Source organism: Danio rerio, chromosome 9 (genome assembly GCF_049306965.1).
Source record: "Danio rerio strain Tuebingen ecotype United States chromosome 9, GRCz12tu, whole genome shotgun sequence".
NCBI classification, from domain to species: Eukaryota; Metazoa; Chordata; class Actinopteri; order Cypriniformes; family Danionidae; genus Danio; species Danio rerio.
The window spans coordinates 25,210,093-25,232,896 of record NC_133184.1 but is presented as its reverse complement, the minus strand read 5'-3'; the positions used below and the strand labels follow the sequence as shown (position 1 = coordinate 25,232,896).

General features: G+C 35.4%; 1 protein-coding gene across 3 annotated transcripts in view; it reads right to left on the bottom strand.

Moving 5' to 3' along the window:
• Positions 1 to 22,804, bottom strand: part of cntnap5a (contactin associated protein family member 5a) — a 141,351-nt gene that overhangs the window by 13,808 nt on the left and 104,739 nt on the right. For all 3 annotated transcript variants that reach the window (XM_073912676.1, XM_009304680.4, XM_068223603.2), the window contains 9 exons: positions 18,696 to 18,852; positions 16,461 to 16,588; positions 16,131 to 16,301; positions 14,616 to 14,834; positions 14,223 to 14,462; positions 6,905 to 7,129; positions 4,531 to 4,664; positions 2,613 to 2,697; positions 2,015 to 2,218 (listed from right to left, as the gene is read on the bottom strand). In XM_073912676.1, coding sequence (XP_073768777.1) covers positions 2,015 to 2,218; positions 2,613 to 2,697; positions 4,531 to 4,664; positions 6,905 to 7,129; positions 14,223 to 14,462; positions 14,616 to 14,834; positions 16,131 to 16,301; positions 16,461 to 16,588; positions 18,696 to 18,852 — 1,563 coding nt within the window. The remainder of the gene's footprint in view (positions 1 to 2,014; positions 2,219 to 2,612; positions 2,698 to 4,530; positions 4,665 to 6,904; positions 7,130 to 14,222; positions 14,463 to 14,615; positions 14,835 to 16,130; positions 16,302 to 16,460; positions 16,589 to 18,695; positions 18,853 to 22,804) is intronic.

The following is a 22,804-nucleotide window of genomic DNA, read 5'->3' as shown; positions in this document are numbered from 1 at the left end:
CTGCTAACCACCTTCTTATGCGCTCTCCCCCTTTCAGGGTTAGTCCATATGTAATTCCATTGTTCCCCCTATTGGGTGCGGATGGTCTCCGCAGCGTCCTCCCTACTGGGATGGCACGCTTCCCAACGTACTGTCGTGTATTCCTAGAATTATCTAGACGCTAGCGACTCCCAAAAAAGATACCTATTCCGTAAAACTTCTTTTGAAGTAGGATAAGTTAGGGCCAAGGGCACGTTGGAGGACCACGCCTCTCGTGATCTGGGTGCGTCACGCTTGCCTGACCGCTCTCTCATGGTGGGTGTTGGTAAGGTGCAGTCATTATGGCGCTTTCAATGGGCTCCCAATGCGTGGATTTTACAATCAAATCCACTTATAGTGCTGGAGTTCCCCCCGAAGGGGAACGTTCGAGGTTACTAAAGTAACCCTTCGTTCCCCGAGGAGGGGAACGGAAGCACTATACTCCGTCGCCATAATGACTGTCCCTTAGCTGTTAAAAGTCTCTTCAGCTTAAAAAGGATAGCGTCTGCTGGCGCCAGGTGAGCTTATATACTCAGTTGATTGCTTATGCCGCTCACCTGCGCAGGCTTGCGCTGCCAATTCATTCTTAACTGGCCCGTTCAATACTCTTTCAGACGAGTAGCTTCTGAACCGAACCTCCCAATGCGTGGATTTTACAATCAAATACACTTATAGTGCTTCCGTTCCCCTCCTCGGGGAACGAAGGGTTACTTTAGTAACCTCGAACGTTTAGTAGTTTCACATTAACTCAAGAAAATTTTATTTATGCCCCCATGGCAAACTGGGGTATTAGATGCAAATAAGTAGTAAGGACTGGTGAGAGTGTTAAATAAAAATAAGGCAAAAAGTCCTACATGACGGTAATAGTTTGATTGCGGTGTTTACTTCAATAATGCTACTAATATATGCATACTCCACATGTCTTAATTCCATTTCTGTTTATTTCTATTTAATTTCTGTTTAGTTTAGTTATGACTTTATTCGGATTAGGGTGATCAAAAATCGCTGTTTCAAGCTTATGTAGGCCTACAGTTAAAAATTCATCTTTAACTGAATAAACAATTAGTAAACACAAGTACATCTTATTAAACATAATTTATTTTTATCACCACTTATTACAGTAGAACAGTTTCTCAAGCAGTTTGTGATTTATTTTGGAAATGGAGATGAGCCCCTGGTCTAATGCGCCACCTGGCTTGAGAAACCCATTCTCAAAGACTTACTTTTAGTCATTATTCAAGTAGCACGCATATTCCGAATGCCTTTGGCAGAATTCATATGTGCCATTTTAATCTAGATTAATTCCAAGATTACAGTGAGATAAATCTAGATACATTTTTTAATGGGTTTAAAAATTGGTTTACTCACTTTTACTTATCTAAAGTAACAAAAAAAAATTACAAGAAAACATTTCATTTTGAAACTCTGATGTGCTGATTTGTCATAGGCCACTTTTCCACTAGTTTGACTATACAAATGAATAATTGCTATTTGATTTTAAATATATCACATAGAATAAGAAACATAATGCAATAACACACTAAATATACAGTATGTTGTTCCCAACAAACACATTAGCTTTTAACTTAAACCTGACTTGGACAATATTCATTGCATCTAGTAACTATTTAAAGTGTTCTTTAAGTGCTTTATAAAATAGATTTATTTTTCTCCTAACAAACAAACCCAGACAAAGCAAGTCTTTTTGATGTCTACAATAACTGTAGAACCACATGAGCCCAGCAGGTAAGTGCAATACATGTACAAGTCAATACTACATTATTAAAGCCGACCCTTGACTAACTGTAACCACAATTACCATAATGAGTTCACATATTGGCCATGCTTTCTCAAACTTTGATTTAAGTGATGGATGTAAAATTTCTAACAACATTCAACGTCAAAAATATTCCTTACAGTGAATCGCAGTGAATGCATTGCCATGACTGAAGTCATTCAAAGGTAACAAAGTTTCATTCCCAAACTCTGAACTTACCTAAACGGGACACAGAGGTTGAAAGGTCAGCCAAAGCTCCGCAGTTTGACTCTAGTAAATTTCCTCGTATGCTGACCAAAGAACTTCCCCGATTTAATAACGCTGCCTTCAGTGGAGCCACATGATTGAACTGGACAGAAGAGAAGCAGCCAACAAATCCTTTGGATCCAGCATGAGCTACTTCATCATCCATTAAATCACGTCCTGTTTGGGGAAAAGCATTTGAATACAATAAAAGACAGGCAATAACATGTCTCACTGTTTTCAAATGCCTAAATATTCCAGACAAAAGCATAGTTCTGCTCGTTCACCATTAATATGTGTGTTTTATGACTGCCAGACACCTTGAGTGACTGAAAAAAAAGATAAAAGCCTTCAAAGTGCTGTAATGAGCTGTTCATAGTTGAATCACTCATGTATAATGTCAAGAAAGAGGACATTTCAAAACCATCAAGCATCGTTACAGGCACTGAAAAGCCTTGTAGCAGGAGACAGAGGAGAGGAAGGTGCACAATAGCATAAGTTGCCTATGAAGACATTTTAAAGAACTAAATGGTTTATTTACCTCTTTTAAAGTAGGATTAATTGAATTCATTACCTGTGACTTTTCCCAAGGTCAGTGACTTCATAGAGTTAAACTTGGCATCAAATGAAAGAGTGTACTTCTTATTTTCACGGTCAACCTAAGAAAGATACATGAAAATAAACATGAAATGTCAAGCGGCTTATGCTTGCTTATCAGTTTTTTTGTTTTTTCCATTTATTTGGTAGCTGAAATTAATACACATAAGAGAGAAAAAACTAATCTTACAAACAAATACTATTATAATTTTTAATCAAACACTAATAATATTCTTATATATCTATTATTTAGTCATATAACTAGTATGTGTTTAATACATGATTTTATGATTGACATTTTGATTGACTCTTTTCTTGCACAAATTGTGAGAAAAAATAATTATATTTAAAGAATAAGCACTGAATAGCACTTCATGTTTACATTTACATTGAATTTTATTTCATAATTGTAAAAAGGTCTTTTTTTTTATTTAGCAAACTCCCATGCCCATGACTATTGTTTACGCTATATACTTGCCATAAAATACCAACAGATTTACTGCTCTTAAAATTATATTTATTGTAGTTTTAGTAATTTTCCAATTTTTACTTAGGGCTCTAACGATCTAGGTGCAAAGTCTAAAGTGAATGGCGCAAAAGCATTAAGGGTGTGTCTGAATCCACTTTAGCTATTTTAAGGATGGAAAAATATGCCCTTTGCCTAGGCACATGGTCTAACAGGGTTGGTGCATATTCTCTTAATGAGTTATAGGTGTGTTTTGAGAAAAAAACAATCAGAGTCTCATCTGTCATATCCTTTAAGAGTCAGTTGCGTCGCACCATTGCGCATTGCTATTCACATGACAGACTTTGTAAGTGGAAAAACTGAGCGTTTCACTAGCAAGAAAACAGTTAAACAGAGCATCTGCAGCACGAGAATGAGAAAATGAGCCACCTTCAAGCGGCCTTTAGTTTCACTTTCTCTTTCTCTTTTTCATGGATAAGCAAACTGTGTTGTATACTCCACTGAAGACATCTATTAGCCCACAAAATTAATTTTGTTTGTTAAGGGAAAAGATTTGTTCCAAAATTATTTCTAAAATCAGTTCTAACTTCCAGCAAACAAATAAATGAACAATAATAATGAAGTGTGGTCAAAAAACTGAGTTATATGCGAATACACATGCTTTGCCCCATATGGTCCAAAACCTGACAGGTGGACAAACCTAAGCTTGTTTTTAATAAAATATATATAAATATGCATATGATAAATAATACTACTACAAATAATAACATTACAAAAGCAAGTATTAAATAAACTAAAAAAAAGCTACCCAAGATAAAAAAGACACAGAGACAGTGGTTTTTATATTAATGGAGAAAGTAACATTTTAATTCTTTAATTCTTCTTCATTTGTAAAGATATTTGTGTATTGCTGTACATCCTGTATGTTTTAAGCAATGTGTAAGCAAGGTGCACAACTAACGCGCTCTGCGCTGGACTTTAGACCTGCGTTTAGCTGGTCAATTGCGCAGTCTATTTTAGTTCCTCAACATAGCAATGTGCCAACAATGCACCTTAACACACCTCTTTTCTAGACTGGAACACCCATGAGTTCACAAAGTAGCCCAAATGGATTTGCTATTTAAACAATGTAATGGAAAATGTGAAAATTAAGGTTGCGTTGATCTGAAAATAGCAACACAATGGGGAAACGTGTATGATAGCGCCCTAGTTCTCAGACTAACTGAATTTTTTTTAGGTTTTTCATTGAAGTTTTGATTATTAGTTTAAAATTAACCAAAAATAATTAGTGTAAATTTCTTATTCATAACTATCTGTACTGCTTCGTGTTTATTTCTTTTCTAAAACAAAAACAAAAACTAAGCACACTACAATTATGATATCTCTTTTGTGTTTTTGCATTATTCATCCATGCAGTAAAATGCAACACCTGAACAAACACGTCTTTTCCCTCCCGCTGGATGTGAACTCTATGCAGTCGTCCGTCTGCCAGGCTGCTCAGGATGGGGCTGAACACATCCGGCCTCTTCTCCTTATGCAGCTGGTACCAGATCTGCAAACTCCCTGAGAGAAACAGATCAATGCATTAGCATATTTGGCAAAGTTACTTATAGCTCCAACTAAGGATGAATGATTTTGCTGCGAGCGTGTTGTAAATCATGGTAAAAATCCATTTTATTATCCATTTGGTACTTGGATTAGTCAAGCAAAAATTAAAACCATGTAACTCCAGTCACGGTGAATTATGTATGTTCCAATATAATTGTGAGTCATCCTGTAGTGTTGATACAGAGCTCAGCAGATGGACTTCAGCTCCCGAGAAGTCTTGCATAAGTCTATGAGACAACGTATTTATATATAGACGATGCAAGACCAAAGCAGCTGCTCTAAAAGATTTATAAATATTAATTCCCTGGCAGCCTCTAGCCTTTTCACTGCGTATCGAATGTGTCAATAGACTTTATCTGTCCCTCCTACACACATATAGAGCAGATAAAAGGTCAGGGTGCAGGTCTGTGATGATATTCTCTCAGAAAGTTGCTACAAGTAATATTTCGGAAACCTCTTGACTTTCTTTGTGCGCCAAGGATTTCTGCACTTAACACTTTCTGTCAATATTTCTGTAGAGCATTGTGTGATTGGATTAAACACAACATGCATGTGGGTGGTGCTATTTACTAGGAGTGAGTGCTGCACAATAAAAATCCATACTTTGGTAAGCCGGGTGAAGGCATGACTGATCTTGAAAGCATAGATCTTTTGCCTTTGACTTCTTCCATGAAACATAAGCCTTCGTGCTTCATGTTCATCCTGCACTTTTCTTTACAATGAAAATGAATGGTGACAGATGAGAAAAGGTCTTTAAAGCGATCCAAATTATTAACTTAAACATGTCCTGTGTCTATATTTTTAAACAGAACATCATCTCAATTATGCCAGTGGTAAAAATGTTACATTCTCATAATGAGACAGAATGATACATTACAGTCATAAAATTAAGACTTAAGATGATCATGTAAATCATACCTCTGATATGTCTCTTTTTCAGTACAAACTGTTCACACACTGACAAATGCTACTGATTTATGTAACTCTTCAACACAAGCTGATTAGAAAGATTATTTTGTTTGCATTTTTGTGAAGCTGCAAAAATGTACTTAAACATTTGTCTGATTTGGAACTTTTCTGGCATGGTCAGTTTGTTTGGTTTACCTCACTTTGTAATGTGTTGTACTAGTGATTCAGAGCACATGTCTGGTGAAGCTCAGCTTCACAATGAGGATAAAAGTGATGTAAAACTATGTGGCCACAGTGCATTCTTTCTTATGTTTACTTTTAAAAACATTATTAGTTGGGTTTTAAGAAGAGTTTAGATTAGTGGTTCGCTGGTCTAGGTGATCTGTATGAACAGCCATGCCTTCTCATGTACGTGTAAAAGAAAGATGTGTATCTGAAACGTGCAACAAAACATGCCTCAAGTTATGCATATTAGATTCGCAAAAATGTATACTGTGCACTCTATTGAATTTTTCATCTGAAACATGCAACAGAATGTCCCAGGAGCAATGCATTTTAGCCTTGCAAAAATGAAGAAGGCACCAAATTCCAATGAGCCTGGGCTGTAACTCTTACATATAGCATCTTAAAGATGACATTTTTGCACTACTTTATTGTAAATTTTACTGATTTTTTAAAATTATTTTTTAAAAGTATAATATTCTTAATATTTTATAATTATTACTTTCAAATTTGATTTTGTATTTTTAGCTTGATGGCTATTGATCACTATTTAGTTTTTCTGTCAAAAAAAGCAGCTTGAAACATGTTGCCTACAAAGAAAGAGCATCATATAAAATCATATAGAATTGAATGTATGCGTAAACTTTAATTTTTGAGTGAAGTATCCTTTAAATGCTTTACTGTGAGCCTGAAAAACAGAATGTAATTCTCAATGGTGGTTATGTTACAATATCCAACCCAGTTTGGCCGTTAAAGTTTTACTTAACTGTGATTTTTTACAATTCATACACCTTCCAGTGATTTATAAAGCTGTAAAACTGACAGTTTAAATCTAAATGAGCATGATTAATCAATAGTACTGCAGAATTCATCTAATTATAGTAGAACACAAAGTACCATAACTTTTTATGTTTCATTTAATTTAATCTTGCAGTACAGCAATCCAGATAACAGAGGTGTGAGTAATTCATTTAGCACTGCAATATCTCTATTATAGACATATAAACCTTTCATACATTAATGACACCCAGGATTGAGAATGATATATGACATAGCCATCTCACCATTTCGAGCAAGGATGACGGCCACATACTGCTGGCTGAGAGTGTTGACTGTGAGGAGCATAGCAGGACTCTGAGTGGTCTGGAAACTTAGTGCCATGTTGTCTCTGGATTTGCTGTATTGTGAAGGGACTGACAGAACTGCGGCTGACCGGTTCTGGATCACAGAGAACGGCTCCTGAAAAATGTAGGTGACCGATGCTCCTCTTTCAAAGGACATGGACACCTCTGTGGATACAAAAGACCAGATGGACTTTGTCGTTGGCTATAAATCTAATCCGAGTACACTTAATTTCCTGTGTACACTTGACATTTTCTTTAAACTTTGAACAGTATCTTTAAAAGTCATGCATTTATGATATAAATAGATTCTATAAGCAATGGAGTCGCTTGTGGAAAAACTGTTAGCAGAAATGCACAATATAGCTGCTGTATCATTATTGGGAACTAAAAGATTATTTGGTAACACTTTATAATAACTACACACTATGAATAATCTATTAAGCGTTAGCAAATAGTTAATTCATTATTTGTTAAGCATTAATTCACCATTTATAGATGTTAGTAAGCATAACTACAGCTACACATGCTGTATTCTTGACTTAAAAGCACATGTATAATGTGCTTAATAATTGTGTTTTCATACTTTATTACTCATTAATTGGTCATTACTAAATTTAGTTATGCATTATTTATAAACTACTTGTATTTAGGAGTTTTAAAATACTCCAATACATATATATATATATATATATATATATATATATATATATATATATATATATATATATATATATATATATATATATATATATATGTATTGTTAATGCTTTATTATTGTATTGTTAATGCTTTATTAACTCAACTCCAAGCAGTTTTGTGACCTAAAGTGAGGACTATTTATGCTTTATAAATCTCTTAGAAATGACAATTAAAGGCTTGATAGCAAATAATAAAAAAAAATGTTTGCAATCTTATCTAGAAAATAAAATTACTGTAAACTTTAAACATTTCCAAATAACAGGAGAGTCAAAATTCAATTAGAATTAAATACAATAAAAATTGGATAAAACAACAACAATACATTAATTTAACAACATATTATGGTACAACATTTTAAAGTAATTTAGCGAAGTTTAAACTTATACCAACATTTTATTTTACATAAGATCGCAAAGATTTATTTTCATTTAATGCAGTTTCATTTGTGTATCTTCAAATGAATAGAAATAAATAAAGTTGTCTATTTTCTTTTTTCCTGTTTAGAATATAACTGCATACATAATCCTCACTTCAGATTAGGTCACAAAATTTGATCACAAAAGTTGAGTTAATAAAGCATTTAACATATAAAGTAGCTATTAGTATTGCCTGAATAATAAGATATAAGAATGCTAATTTGAATAGTGTAGTAATCATTTACTTATGCATTCCGAATGATCTTAAAATAGCACCAACTATTATTAAATAATTAGTTTGTAAACAATGCAATACTTAATTAAGTAATGGAAAAATTATTACTAACAAAGCATGAAAATACAATCATTAAGCATATTATAAATGTACTTATATATCAAGAAAAAAAGCATAGCTGTATTTATAAACTGCTTACTAACGTCTATTAATATAGAGTTAATACTTAACAGATAAATAATTAACTATTTGCTAATGCTTAATAAATTATTCATAGTGTGTAGTTATTATAAAATGCTAGATATTATTTTAAATACCTTTTTTATCATACTGAAAGAATAAAATTTGGTCTGCAAAATCTGATAAATTATAAATTACTTTTGCTGGTTGAAACACTTAAAATGCATGCTGCTGGCCACAAGGGTTTTGAATAGTAGCAATTACATGACAAAACATGTCACACACAGCAGATGTATGTTTTAGAAGTGTTTTCGCTAGAGGAAAGATGAGATGTCGATAGTGTGGGAGCTTTTTTTTTTTTCAAAATTGCGATTTGTCAGTTATTTCTGCAATAAAATCTTGCAATGTCTGTTCTCAGCACTTACAATTTAAAATAAAATCAGTTTTCCATTTATTTTAGCTTTTCATTGTTTTTGTTGTCAGGCTCAGATTTTTTTTTTAGGATTTATATTTAACAGCCTATGTTTTGGTTTTCATCCTAAAGAGCTATTTATGTCAACCAAAATCTTCAAATCTATGTATTTCACAAATTTAGTTAACAACTTAAAAAGTAACAAATCAAACAAAATAAATATGTAATGTAAAACTTTGTGGGCTTGATAAATTGTTGTGTGAAGGCTGTATAGATTTAACAAGTCAATCATGTGCAACCCTTTTTTCTATGATATTAGATATTACCTTAATATTATTTATCATAAATGAATGGGGTGAACACTGTAAGAAGACAGAGAGACAGACTTTACAGTTTATGATACAGATGTATTTTTTAACCAGTGAGTCTATATTTCATATATTACGTTTCCAATATCATTATAAGTCTGTAACTATCCGGCTGAAACCAGGACAAGTACTTCTCCATTAATAATTTTATTTTCGTCTCTCTCTGTATTTGAACAATATGCATCACCACAATGACAGACTCTATTAGAGACAGGCTGAAGAGAACAGAACATCTCATCCTCAGTGCCTTTGATCAGCACAGCTCATCAGATCAACCGAAGGAAGACTGCTTTATACGCACATCTGACTTTTTGATGTCTTCCTGAATACACATGTATAGATTTTACCTTCCTGTTTACTGACAGAGATTACATAATTATATATTTCTGGAAAATCATATAAGAAATATACATGTGCCAGAATGTCATAACTTTTATTAGCAGGATGCTTGAACATTCCACCCACACAAGAAGATTGAATTGAAACATAGCAAGGTTAAGAAAAGCCATTAAAGTCAATATGGATTTGTTTTTCTCCCCTAATGAAAGGGCAGTGTTTGTGAACTAAAATATAAGCTTATGTAAAAAGTAGCTTTGTTTTAGATTCCGTACATCAAGATGTTCAATCCCACTCAACACATACGCCTCCAAGACTTCTGTGCCTTCAGTGCTCATACAGGCAACATCAAAGCCCTCCAATCCAGCAACACTGAGCCTTTGATAGAGTGCAGTTATTCAAAGACTGGCAAAGCTTGCCCACTAACATATGGCTACATTATTTTTACAGTACATTATGCTAATTTATAGACATCACAAAGTCATCCATGGGTTCATGTTACACATTACATGCCAGTTTCATCATGTCTGAAACAAAGATGATGTAGTAAGAAGTATTCAGAAATACATAATAACTGTTGGCGAATCGATTCTATTTTAAAATCAGAATTTGAATTATTACTTTGCATCTGTTCATTAAAAAAAGGAAAAGCATTTCATATTTTATTTATTTGTTTTATGGGTCACACCTTATTTTAAGGTTAATTCACACTATTAATAAACTATTATTTATGACTTTTGTCTCAATGAATTGAAAAATATTTGCTGCTTATTTATATATACTAAGATAGTAGTTGGGTTTAGGTATTAGGCAGGAGATGTAGAATAAGGCCATGAAGAATACACTTTATGATAAACAGCCAAATTTAAAGGGGTGGTCCACAAAAAGGTATGTTTTTTGCATAATTTTTCCAGAAGGAAGTTGAAATTGGGAGCATGTAATTAGAGCTGTAAAGCTTAACTTTTCGTTTTTAGGTGAAAAATCGATTATGTTGGAGACGTCCAATAGATGAATAGGTACCGAAAAAATGCAGAGAAAAGGGTGATCACCAGAATGGAGAAGTCCCAGAGTAAAATGAGAAAATATGATACACCGGTGTTTTGGAATATGGAAAAACTGTCTTTACGCTGTTTTCATCTCTTTTTATATTAATTGTTTCTTTTTTATTAATGCTTGTCTCTTTTATTCCTGTTTATGTAAAGCTCTTTGAATTGCTACTGTATATCAAATGTGCTATATAAATTAACTTGCCTTGCCTTATGTAGCTGTGTGAACATAAACAACAACTATGAATGTATTATGCTCAAAGTTCAATGCAAAGGGCAACATAGGCTTTTACAGCATTAGCTTAGCAAAGCCTACAGCCAACGAAGTTTGGGGACTACATAAAAATACATCTGGGTTAATGATGTCATAAAGCCTTTAGGTTTCACACATACACCCTGCGCAATGAAGGGGCATGGCCAGAGGTGGTGTAATGTTACAGCAGAGAAAGCTAAAATGCCATCCAAACATTGGTATTTTAATGAATTTTTACAAATGAAGCATGAGCACTCATTGTTTTGCAGCCCATAAACACCACCAAGCTTTAAAATACACACTGGACCACCACTTTAATAATAAGCAGGGAATAAGTGTCACGGTTGTGGTGGGGAAAAGGAGCGAGGACTCAAGTGCAAAGAAACAATGGGTATTTATTAATAATAAAATAAAAATAAAAAGCAAAACAAAACTACCCCGAGGGGGAAAACATTAACAAAACACACAAACTCGCCCGGCAGGGCGAGACGTCTGGGTGGCGCCGGCAGGGCGAGACGTCTGGGTGGCGCCGGCAGGGCGAGACGTCTGGGTGGCGCCGGCAGAGCAAGGAGCCGGGCTGGGGCCGGCTGGGCGAGACGTCTGGGTGGCGCCGGCAGGGCGAGACGTCTGGGTGGCGCCGGCAGGGCAAGACGTCTGGGTGGCGCCGGCAGGGCAAGGAGCCGGGCTGGGGCCGGCTGGGCAAGGCGTCTGGGTGGCGCCGGCAGGGCAAGGCGTCTGGGTGGTGCCGGCAGGGCAAGGAGCCGGGCTGGTGCCGGCAGGGCTAGACGTCTGGGTGGTGCCGGCAGGGAAAGACGTCTGGGTGGTGCCGGCAGGGCAAGGAGCCGGGCTGAAGCCGGCAGGGCAAGACGTCTGGATGGCGCCGGCAGGGCAAGGAGCCGGACTGGGACCGGCACTGAGCTGCGCTCTGGGGCTGGAGCCGACACTGGAGGGCGCTCTGGCGCTGGAGCCGACACTGGAGGGCGCTCTGGGGCTGGAGCCGACACTGGAGGGCGCTCTGGGGCTGGAGCCGACACTGGAGGGCGCTCAGGGGCTGGAGCCGACACTGGAGGGCGCTCAGGGGCTGGAGCCGACACTGGAGGGCGCTCAGGGGCTGGAGCCGACACTGGAGGGCGCTCAGGGGCTGGAGCCGACACTGGAGGGCGCTCAGGGGCTGGAGCCGACACTGGAGGGCGCTCAGGGGCTGGAGCCGACACTGGAGGGCGCTCAGGGGCTGGAGCCGTTGTGGTGGAGGAGCCCTTTCTCCTCCGACGCTTCCTTGGTCTGGGTGGTGGGAAGCTGGCCACCTCTTCAGACACTGCAGTATACTCCACTGCCTGCAGGACTGGTGCAGTGTCTGTTGCGGGTGCCTCAGTAAGTGATGCTGCAGCCAGGATGGTAACTGAAAGGGCTGCAGCAGGTTCGGTCACCTCTGGGTGGGCGACAGGTAAGGCAGACCCGGTCTTCCTCCTCCTTCGCCGTTTCTGGGTCATTGGAGGACTGGGGCCCCCACTGACTGCAGATGGATATGTCAAGCAGTCAGTGGGCTGGCGCTTTGTGCAGAGTTGGTGGAGCTTAAACACAAAGCGCCAAAATGGCAGGTACTCCAGCCTCTCCATCTCCACAGGGCTGAGGGGCTCCGTTAGGCAGATGTTAAATGCCTCCTTGAGGTCCAGGTTATCCTCATACTCAAGGCCATCCACTACAGCAAGGAAGTCGTGGGCGAAATTTCTGATGTCCACCTCTCCCTGCTGCAGGGAGATTTCCTGGACAACCTGAAGCAGCTGGTGTTTGACAGAGCCCCCAAGAAAAGGAGATGGAAAGAGGAAGCTACCCATTTTTCTGCTGAGTCCTCTTTATGGCGAGTTCGTACTGTCACGGTTGTGGTGGGGAAAAGGAGCGAGGACTCAAGTGCAAAGAAACAATGGGTATTTATTAATAATAAAATAAAAATAAAAAGCAAAACAAAACTACCCCGAGGGGGAAAACATTAACAAAACACACAAACTTGGCTCAACAAGAACAAGGCAAGACTGGATCAGGAACACGGGGAGTGTAGACAACGAACTGGCAAAGGACTGAAAACATGAGGGGGATTATAAAGCAAAAAAGTAAATTGAAACACAGGTGAACACAATTAACTAAATATGGGTTAACAAGGAGGGTGGGACTAGACAATAGACGGGAGAGCGCATGACACAGAGAGACAATACAAGCCATGCGCTCACATAACACAACACTGAAGCACACGATAAAAGCACGTGACCAATGTAAACACCGAGCCATGTGCTTTGACAAAAGACGCAAGACACGAGCACACGATGAATGAAAACACTCACCATGCGCTCACATATGCAGCATGCATGCTTCATCCCAGCGCCGACCAAAACCGAAACCAACAAGACTGAGACGCTGGGAATGAAACACCATGCTGCTGACAGACGAAAACACAAACACGAGTACAAGAGCGCACGCATCTGAGGGACGCAGGGCGCGGACGCAGGGCGCGGACGCAGGGCGCGGACGCGGCCGCGTCAAGCAGGAGCGCGCACACTCTACGTACACCCACGACGGCGCGCGCTCACACAGAGACAGAAACAGGACCAGACATGAGAAGTGTCAGAGCTCTGCCACCAAAACAAGAATTTTCAAGACCAAAGTGGCAGAACCCTGACAATAAGCCACAGGTTAATAATGAGAATTGGCACTTAAACTAAATTGTTATTGTTTTGTTATTTGGTTTTCATGAAATCATAAGTATCTCTCTAATTGATTGTGTAATAACTAACAATCAGGGCACAAATGAGCAATCAAATAAATGAACTGAAAAATCTGTGCAGACTGGTATATGAAAAAGTATTACTCAGCAGCTAGCAAGACTGCACTGCATGTTTTAGTGACATTTGGTGTCACGTTTTTCATATATTTATCATTTTGCCAAACTGTTTTTCCTTTGCAATCATCAAGTTACATTTTAATTATATTACTTTACTGTCCTTTTACACAGATGATGGAGTTGCTGCTGGAGGTATTCATTATTCCATCACCGTGCACACAAAAAGCTATTTTAGATTCATGACTCTAATTGTAAGAGTGCATCTAAATATTAAAATGGAAAAATGTCACATTTCCTTCCACATGTATTTTTACTTATTTTTTGTTTTTTTAATTTTCATCAAGTCATAGGAAAAAAACGAATTTTCTTTCGTTTTATGTCATTAGCAATTATGAAAACTATTTCAAGTGCTTTCTTTTAATGATAATTTTCTGTGTCTAACATATTGGTCTTAAAAGGTTTATTTTATCAGCACATTACCTTCTGTGCAAGAGGGTCCTCCGTAAGCAGAGTTAGTGCAGTCACACATGTAACCACTGCTCTTCTCAACGCATTTCCCCCTGTTGTGGCAGAGCCCGGCTGAACTGCTGCAGTGACCTGCACATCCTGAACTCACTCCTGGTGTCACTTTGGCTCTTTCTTCCAAGTCAAAATTCACTCCATTCATGTTAAATGCCCGAATACATCCGAGAAAGCCTCTTTGTCTTGTAGCGGTGCCCCCTGAGAGATGAGAGAGGAAATTATGGAAAATGAGCAATCAGAAATACTTTTCAGCAGCGGATGCATGAAAAGGAAAGAAAATTGCTTTTGAACTGACTGAAGAAAAAAAAACAACTTTAATTTTGTAGTGTACTTTTTAAATATCCGCTTTACCAACAAACAGCTGGTTTCCAAGCTGAAGACGAAGGTGTCCATCAGGTGGCGTTTCAATGATCCGCAAGGGCAGCTGGTCAACCTGCAGGCATGCCTCTTTCACATTGCGCTCGGCTCGAACCCAATGCCACTGCCTGTCGTTCAGTGGCACAGGAGATTTGACTGTCAGGACTACTGGCCCGTCGCCCACATTAAAGGAGAAAGTCACCGCTGTGGGAGCTGGATGGACAGAAACATGGGATTTCAAACAAGAAATCTGAACACCACTAAACTTAATGCTGGGATTAAAGCAAAATCAAAGAGAAAAATGCCAAAAATGGTATATCCACATGTTCATTCAGGTTATACTTAGCAACACTACTAAGCAATAATAGATTAAACTGATTAACCTTTTCACTGAAAAAAAAAATTATCTCAGGAATAAACTAAATGAGTGAAGTCTGATGATAACACTGGCTTGACAAAGCCATATCAGAAACTTTAAAATAACTTTGAAAAGCTGGAATGTTTTTATGTCTACTACCACAATCATTATGTACATCCAATTGAAATGGTTTTAGGGTTTCTGATATGAGAACAAATTGTAGTAAGTTGCATGATTTTGACTTTTGGGAACAATTTGGATCGTTGAAAAATGGCCATGTCTAGCAAATTGGAGGAAGAACTGAATGCCAGTTTGCCCACAGTTGTGAAGGATTATTGTCCATTAGAATCACCAATGGCATGCGCACTCTAGTGAAGAATGTTTTCAGATGATGACGAGAACAAAGAGCTAAATTTTACAGACAGAATCATATCATATTCGAACCACTGGCTCCCATTAAGGCAGGGGTGAAACAAGACTCGCACTGGTGATGATGAGAAGAAGGAGCTGAATTTTACAAAGGGAATCGTATCATATACAAAACACTGCCTGGTCAGAATCGAGAAGTGAAGAAAAGTTGATTCGGGGAAGAGGAAAGGTTATGGTATTTGATCAAAGATTATGTAGGCAACATTTTTACAAAATAATGAAGTGCAGAGATATATCGTTTATAACAAGCGCTACTAAAGAAGAAGTGCCACAGTGGAATGGACAGCCAGTTACTCTGCATATGTTTTATGCACCGGATGCCCTTCCCAGAATTGGATGTCACCATATACTCTCTCAATCACACACACACATTCATGAACTATTATTAGTTTATATTATTCGTTGATAATTTATCATTTAAAATAATTTATCTACATTAAATGGCATTAAAATTTTCATTGTACAGTTCATTGTGCTTAATTCATTGATAAAGTTAAGACCTAACCAATTTTCTGCTTTCTCTCTGAAATGATGTATTCAATTATTACAGTTAGAACACAACCAACACAAGAAAAAGTAAAACGACATAGACATGGGTATTGATTCAATAACAGGGTGGTTAAGTACTGAATTTTGCAAGTTTAATCTTAAATGTCTTCTTTTAATATAGATGTGTTCATAAAATATTTAGTATAATCTCATAGAAATATTCATAGACTCACAGCTCAGCTCAACCCTGATGAAGTCGTGAAGGCCAATGTTTTCAAGGAATACACCAGAGGGGGAAGCGGTCTTGAAGAAGAAGGAGACATCGAGAGAAAGCTCTGCCTGCAGAGACGCGAACTGCAGATATGAAGCCGCTTGATAAAAAGACACAGCATTCCAGAGGGACTCTAACAGAGAGCAAGAAAGATACATGTCATATACTTGATAGCCAAGACAGCTAATAAATACATTTTATTCATAGAAATATGTGCTCTCTTTCTGTTTTTTTAATCTCTTTCTTTCTTCTCTTCCTAATATCATGTTTGACAACAGAGTAGTGGTCTTACTATCCCCAGAGCACTGCAGGGGCCCCACGACATACATAGCTTCAGAGCCCAGTCTGTAAGTGTCACCGATCACAATCTCCCGCACGGGCAAGTGCTCCTTATATGAGAGGACACCAGTGTCATTCTCCCTGTAAACAAAAGCACACATTCAAAACAGTTATAATAACATATGTATGAACACATAAACACTCCAAACATTCAGATGCACTGAAATATCCTCTAAAATAAACAATGATTGCATAAGTCAATCATCTAAAAAAATTATCTAAATATCACCATCATCATCTAAAGTTTCTATATTCATTTTTTTTTTCAAGGTTATATATTGAACAAAATTTGTACAATATTTAACAATCTTTATTGTAATATAGTGTCTTTAATGTACTGGTAATACAGTTCATTAAAAATAATAATAATGCATTACATTAACCAAAATAAACAGTAAATAAAATTTTTCTAACATGTTAAGTGGCAGAACAGCTTTTAACGATGATACTAATGAAAAATATTTTCATAGTATCAAACCAGTATATTAGATTGATTTTGTTTGTTGTATCATTATTCCACTCAAGATTGGAGTAGTAATGCTAAAACTTAGGCTTTGCCATGAAAAGAATAAATCACATTTTGGTATAATTTAATATATCCGATTTAAAATAATAACTTTTACGATATATATTTCAACTTCATCTGAGTCTAAATTATTATTCATTTAATTATAAAAAAATCAAAAGTGTTGTTTTAACAAAGATTTTTAAACACATTTTTACCTATACTAGTTTTAATTCTAATTTCTTTTGACTTTTTGACATGAAGACAGCACATACAAAGTTTTCTAATTATTTTGAAAATACTAGTATTAACTAAGTTAATTACCCAAGTCATTGGACAACCGTGGTCTGTTCTGTAGCCGATTAAAAGAAATCTTAAGAGGGCTAATAATACTGCCCTTAAAATATTTGAACATAACAAAAACTAATCATATTGCAGCAAAATTAGAAGAGGAAAAGATATACTGTAATAGAAGAAAAATATTATTGAAAATACTGTGAACTTGTCCTTAATCTGTAGTGTAAAACAACACTTTAAAAATTTCACAGGAGGTCTGTCTGTCTGTCTGTCTATTTATTTATTTAAATCAAATAGATGTAGGTTTGTCCAGTATAAGACAGACTATTACAAAAAACAGTATATGTAATATAGATGTATTTCAACATATACAGTTGAAGTCAGAATTATTAGCCCCCTAAATTATTAGCCCCCCTGTTTATTTATGTTTTCTTCCCAATTTCTGTTTAATCTGTGAATTTCTTTTCAACACATTTCTTCACCTTAGAATTATAAGGTTCTATCTGACATTTTTGTCAAAATTGAGTTATTGTAATATTCTTAATAAATGACAACTTATTTACAATATGGGGTATTTTTTATACGTTGTTTACATTTTAAGACTTTTTATCAAAAAAAAAAAAAATGTTACACACATACTGTTTGCTATGGAATGCAAAAACTTTGAAGCTCAATATCTCAAAGTCTTTCAGAACGCAGATATAACCTTATTATTCCAAGCTGACGATTTCTAAACATGATAGTTTTAATAGCTTATTTCCAATAACTGATTTATTTTATCTTTGCCATGATGACAGTAAATAACATTTGACTAGATATTTTCCAAGCCACTTCTAAACAGCTTAAAGTGACATTTAAAGGCTTAACTTGGTTAAATAGGTTAACTAGGCAGTTGAGGGTAATTAGGCAAGTCATTGTATGACGATGGTTTGTTCTGCAGACTATCGAAATAAGTAAAGCTTAAAGGGGCTAATAATTTTGACCTTAAAATGGATTTAAAAAAATTTAAAACTGGTTTTATTCTAGCTGAAATACAACAAATAAGACTTTCTCCAGAATAATACGACTATATATATATATATATATATATATATATATATATATATATATATATATATATATATATATATATATATATATATATATATATATATATAATCTGTCTTATTTCATAAACAGATTATGTGCATTAAATCTGGATCTGGTATAAATTCTACATAAAAGAAGTTGAGAGCTTCCATAAAGGGTGTTTACTGTGTTTCATCTGGTTCTGAGCCCATAATTACAGAACTTGTGCTCAATTATCAGTGAATGGGCGACAGTGTTATTAAGTAAGATCCATCCCTGTACTCTAACAGACATAATGAGTTGCATTTGCCTTGTTACCATGACACTCTGTCTGCATCACAATTGCAAAAGTAGTTCATGTCGGCACAGCTCTCTTCCAGGCCACAGGAGCACTGCTGAACCCCAGGCTGAAATCCACCCCAGTAGGTCCTCTTCTCTCCCCTGCGGTCCACCCACCACGACAAAGGGGTACCATCTGTAACAGCATCACAATTTTTCAATATTAAGCAGATCTTAAGTGATTTTCTTTTTATATTCATACTGTATAGCTTTGAACATGACAGCAGAAAAGAAATGTTGTTGCAAGTATTGTAGTAAAGAGACTAACTAACTAACTAACTAACTAACTAACTAACTAACTAACTAACTAACTAACTAACTAACTAACTAACTAACTAACTAACTAACTAACTAAATAAATAAACAAATAAATAAATAAATAAACAAATGTGCATGTTTTAAAATTAAATATTTTTTTTTTCATTGAAATGAGATTGAAAAGAGAAAATAAAGTAATACATACTTACCTTAATGTACACAAATGCTTTTATGTAATGGTAATGCTTTTATGTAGCTTTCCTAACAACTAAAATAGTACCACTTTATGTAATGAATTGGCCTGTTTTTGGTTTGGTTAGATGTGTTTGGTCAGTGTTGCGTTTATATGTGAACACACATGTGAAGTGAAGTGAACACAGACGCATCTTTTCAGTGTGCTCTCTGTATCCGTACTTTTGTGCATAGGTCTGCTTGTTTGAAAAGCACTGAAGTTTGCTTGTTTGAAAAGCACTGAAGTTTGCATGGCATTCTTCACACAATAAAATAAAATGAAATAAAAAATGTCAAGTGTGAAGACACGTTTACTTTCAATCATTTCACAATGATTTTTTTAGACATTCAAAATAAAAAAGAATGAAAAATTTAGCAACTATAATTCTGTAACAAATGAAAATATTCCCAATAAGTATTGGCAAAATTTTTAGCCCTTCTGTGAAATATCCATTCTTTTGCAAATATTTATGGTGATACTTAAGTGATATTCATGGAAAACTGAACTTTTCACAGTATTTTTTGTCTTCTAGAGAAAGTCTTAATTGTTTAATTTTGGCTGGAATAAAAGTAGTTTTTAATTTTTAAAAAAAACCATTTTAAGGTTGATACTATTAGCCCCTTAGGGATTTTTTTTCAGTTGGCTTCAGAATAAGTGCTTGTTATACAATGACTTGCCTAATTACCCTAACTCATCTTGTTAACCATTGACCTATTAAGCCTTTAATTTGTATTTAAGCTGAATACTAGTATCTTGAAAATGCCTAGCAAAATATTGTGCAGGCTACTGTCATGGCATAGAAATTTAGAAATTATCTTATTAGAAATCATGTTTAGAAATGTGTTGAAAACATATTCTCTTTAAGATTAAACAGAAATTGGTGAAAAAATATAAAATAATTAAAATTGAACAGAAGGAACATCTCTCTTAATCTGCACAAATTCAGATGTGTACATTCATTGTGTATGTTTTGCATCATAAGCCATGCTGGTTTATTTTATACACACACAAATAAAAAAGTAAACAAATCTTTAAAGGTCTAGAAATGTAGACTATGCACCGTGGCCACATCTTCATGACAGCATTTATTTGATCGGTGAGGACTGTGACTACTGTACCAGAGAAATGTGATTCCTTTAATTTGTGTTAAAAAGCAGAGTTTGCACACTTGAGAATAGATCTTGAAGCACTGGCAGATCTCTGAATTGACAGCTTAATTTAGCCCACTAAATCAAAACACTTGTGATAAGGTGCGGTACAGTAATAATGACTTCCAATAAATCTTTGGTCTGCTCTGCATATTAATGCCAAGTGGAATTTAATCTGGGCAATAATTACGGTTTTAGACTGGGATGACTGCCAGACTGAAAATAAAATATTTTTTTATGTGGATATTCGTTTGTCTTCGTCTGGTCATTGAAGTGCAAGATTTACTTAAACTGCATTTGGGATTTCTCTTGAACATTTGAAATCCGTGCTTTTGTTAAATGAGGCCTGTCTCTGGATTGTGAGTGAGAAAGTTTTCACATTTCATGTGATACAATGATAATTATTCGCTCTCACCTTTAATTTGAGGAAGAAACTTTGTGAAAATAGGCAACAAGCCTTTAAATAAAGAATTTTAGTGTGTCAGATAACTGGATACATTTATGAAACATTTAATGTCTAATATTTAGCTATTACTACTGTCTGCTATGTGTCATTAAGATAAGCTAATGAAATTCTTATTATTATTAACAACAACAACAGCAACAGCAACAATATAATATAATATAATGTAATATAATATAATATAATATAATATAATATAATATAATATAATATAATATAATATAATATAATATAATATAATATAATATAATATAATATAATATAATATAATATAATATAATATAATATAATATAATATAATATAATATCATTTAATATAATATAATATAACATAATATAGCAATATCAATGGCTTAAGATCTTAAAAAAGATGTATTTTTTATATTGTGAGAAATAATTACATAGCAAGTTCAACTCTTATGTATATGTTCAAATATACTTTTACAATTTAGTTGTATTTATAGCGTTTTCAATCCTTTAAATAAGTAGTCTATTCATCCTACTTGTAATGAGGACATCATATATTTCATAACAACAGAGGGACAAAGGGAAACCAACCGAGTTTCAAAAGCAATAAAACTAATTATGCTTTCATTCAAGCCAGCTGGACCAGAAGGAAAATAATTCAACTTTTTTTGTATTTTTATGATACAATAGGTAGGGAATAATAATAATCTTGTTTATAGTCTGCAGTGACACGATATCTGCCTCAGGGGAACCAAGCTACATCAATTTTTCATGAACTGTGGAAAATTGCACATGACTTTCTTCAAGAGCTGCCAAAACTGAAAGAACAGCTTTCTTCCTGCAAATACTGATTTCTGTCCTTTCTTGAAAACATTTGTTAAGATGATTAGGAAGTTGAATCTTTTTGTATGGTGATATTATCTAGTCATGCACGTCATTAATAGTTTACATCTTCATTTATCCTCTAGATGGCTTGACAGACCAAGAAATCTGAATGCAAAATTCTCTTCAGGTGTAACATTTCTAATCCCCCATTTCATTATTCACATTAATTCAGAGGGAATACAATGACTAAAGAAACATGTTTGATATTAGCTGCAGCTTAATGCGACAACATTACTCTAGTTTATCTCTAGCACTAATTGGTCTTTCAGCAGTGGTCCCTAACCAATCAAATTAAATTAAATTAAATTAAATTAAATTAAATTAAATTAAATTATTAAATTAAATTAAATTAAATTAAATTAAATTAAATTAAATTAAATTAAATTAAATTAAATTAAATTAAATTAAATTAAATTAAATTAAATTAAATTCAATTCAATTCAATTCAATTCAATTCAATTCAATTCAATTAAACTTTACTTCTATAGCGCTTTTACAATATAGCACAACTATAGCAGCTTCACATAGAAGTTTATAGTAAATTGAAACAGTGTCAGTTCAGTTTTCAGTGTTGAAGTTAAGTTTAGTTCAGTTCATTGTGGTTTAATATTCACTGCTGAGAGTCCAAACACTCAAGAGCAAATCCATCCATGCAGCTCTACAAGTCCCGAACCATGCAAGCCAGTGGCGACAGTGGCAAGGAAAAAACTTCAACAACTGGCGAAACTAAAGTTGTCAGTGAAATCAGTGAGTGTTTAAAAGCATGTTCTTAGTTTGTTTTCGTTTATCAGATTAAGATCAGAAATGTTTTTTTTTCCCCTGTTTTTTGTAAACGCATTACTTTCTGTTGATTTATTGAAGTATGGATGTGTGATAATTGACAGGAATGCACCTGCGGATTTAAGCACATGCAAATGGAGCAAACAATTTGCAGTAAGGCAGAAAATATTTGTGTCACAGATTCAGATGCTTTATTGACACAAAAATTCTTATCTCATGCAGCAGCAGAAGTGCTACAGTCAAAATTCTGCATGTCGAAAAGATAAAATATGAGTTATTAGTTTACCACTGACATGTTTGCAAAACTCTCCTTCAGTATTCAATGATTTATGACACATGACATAGAACAAAACAA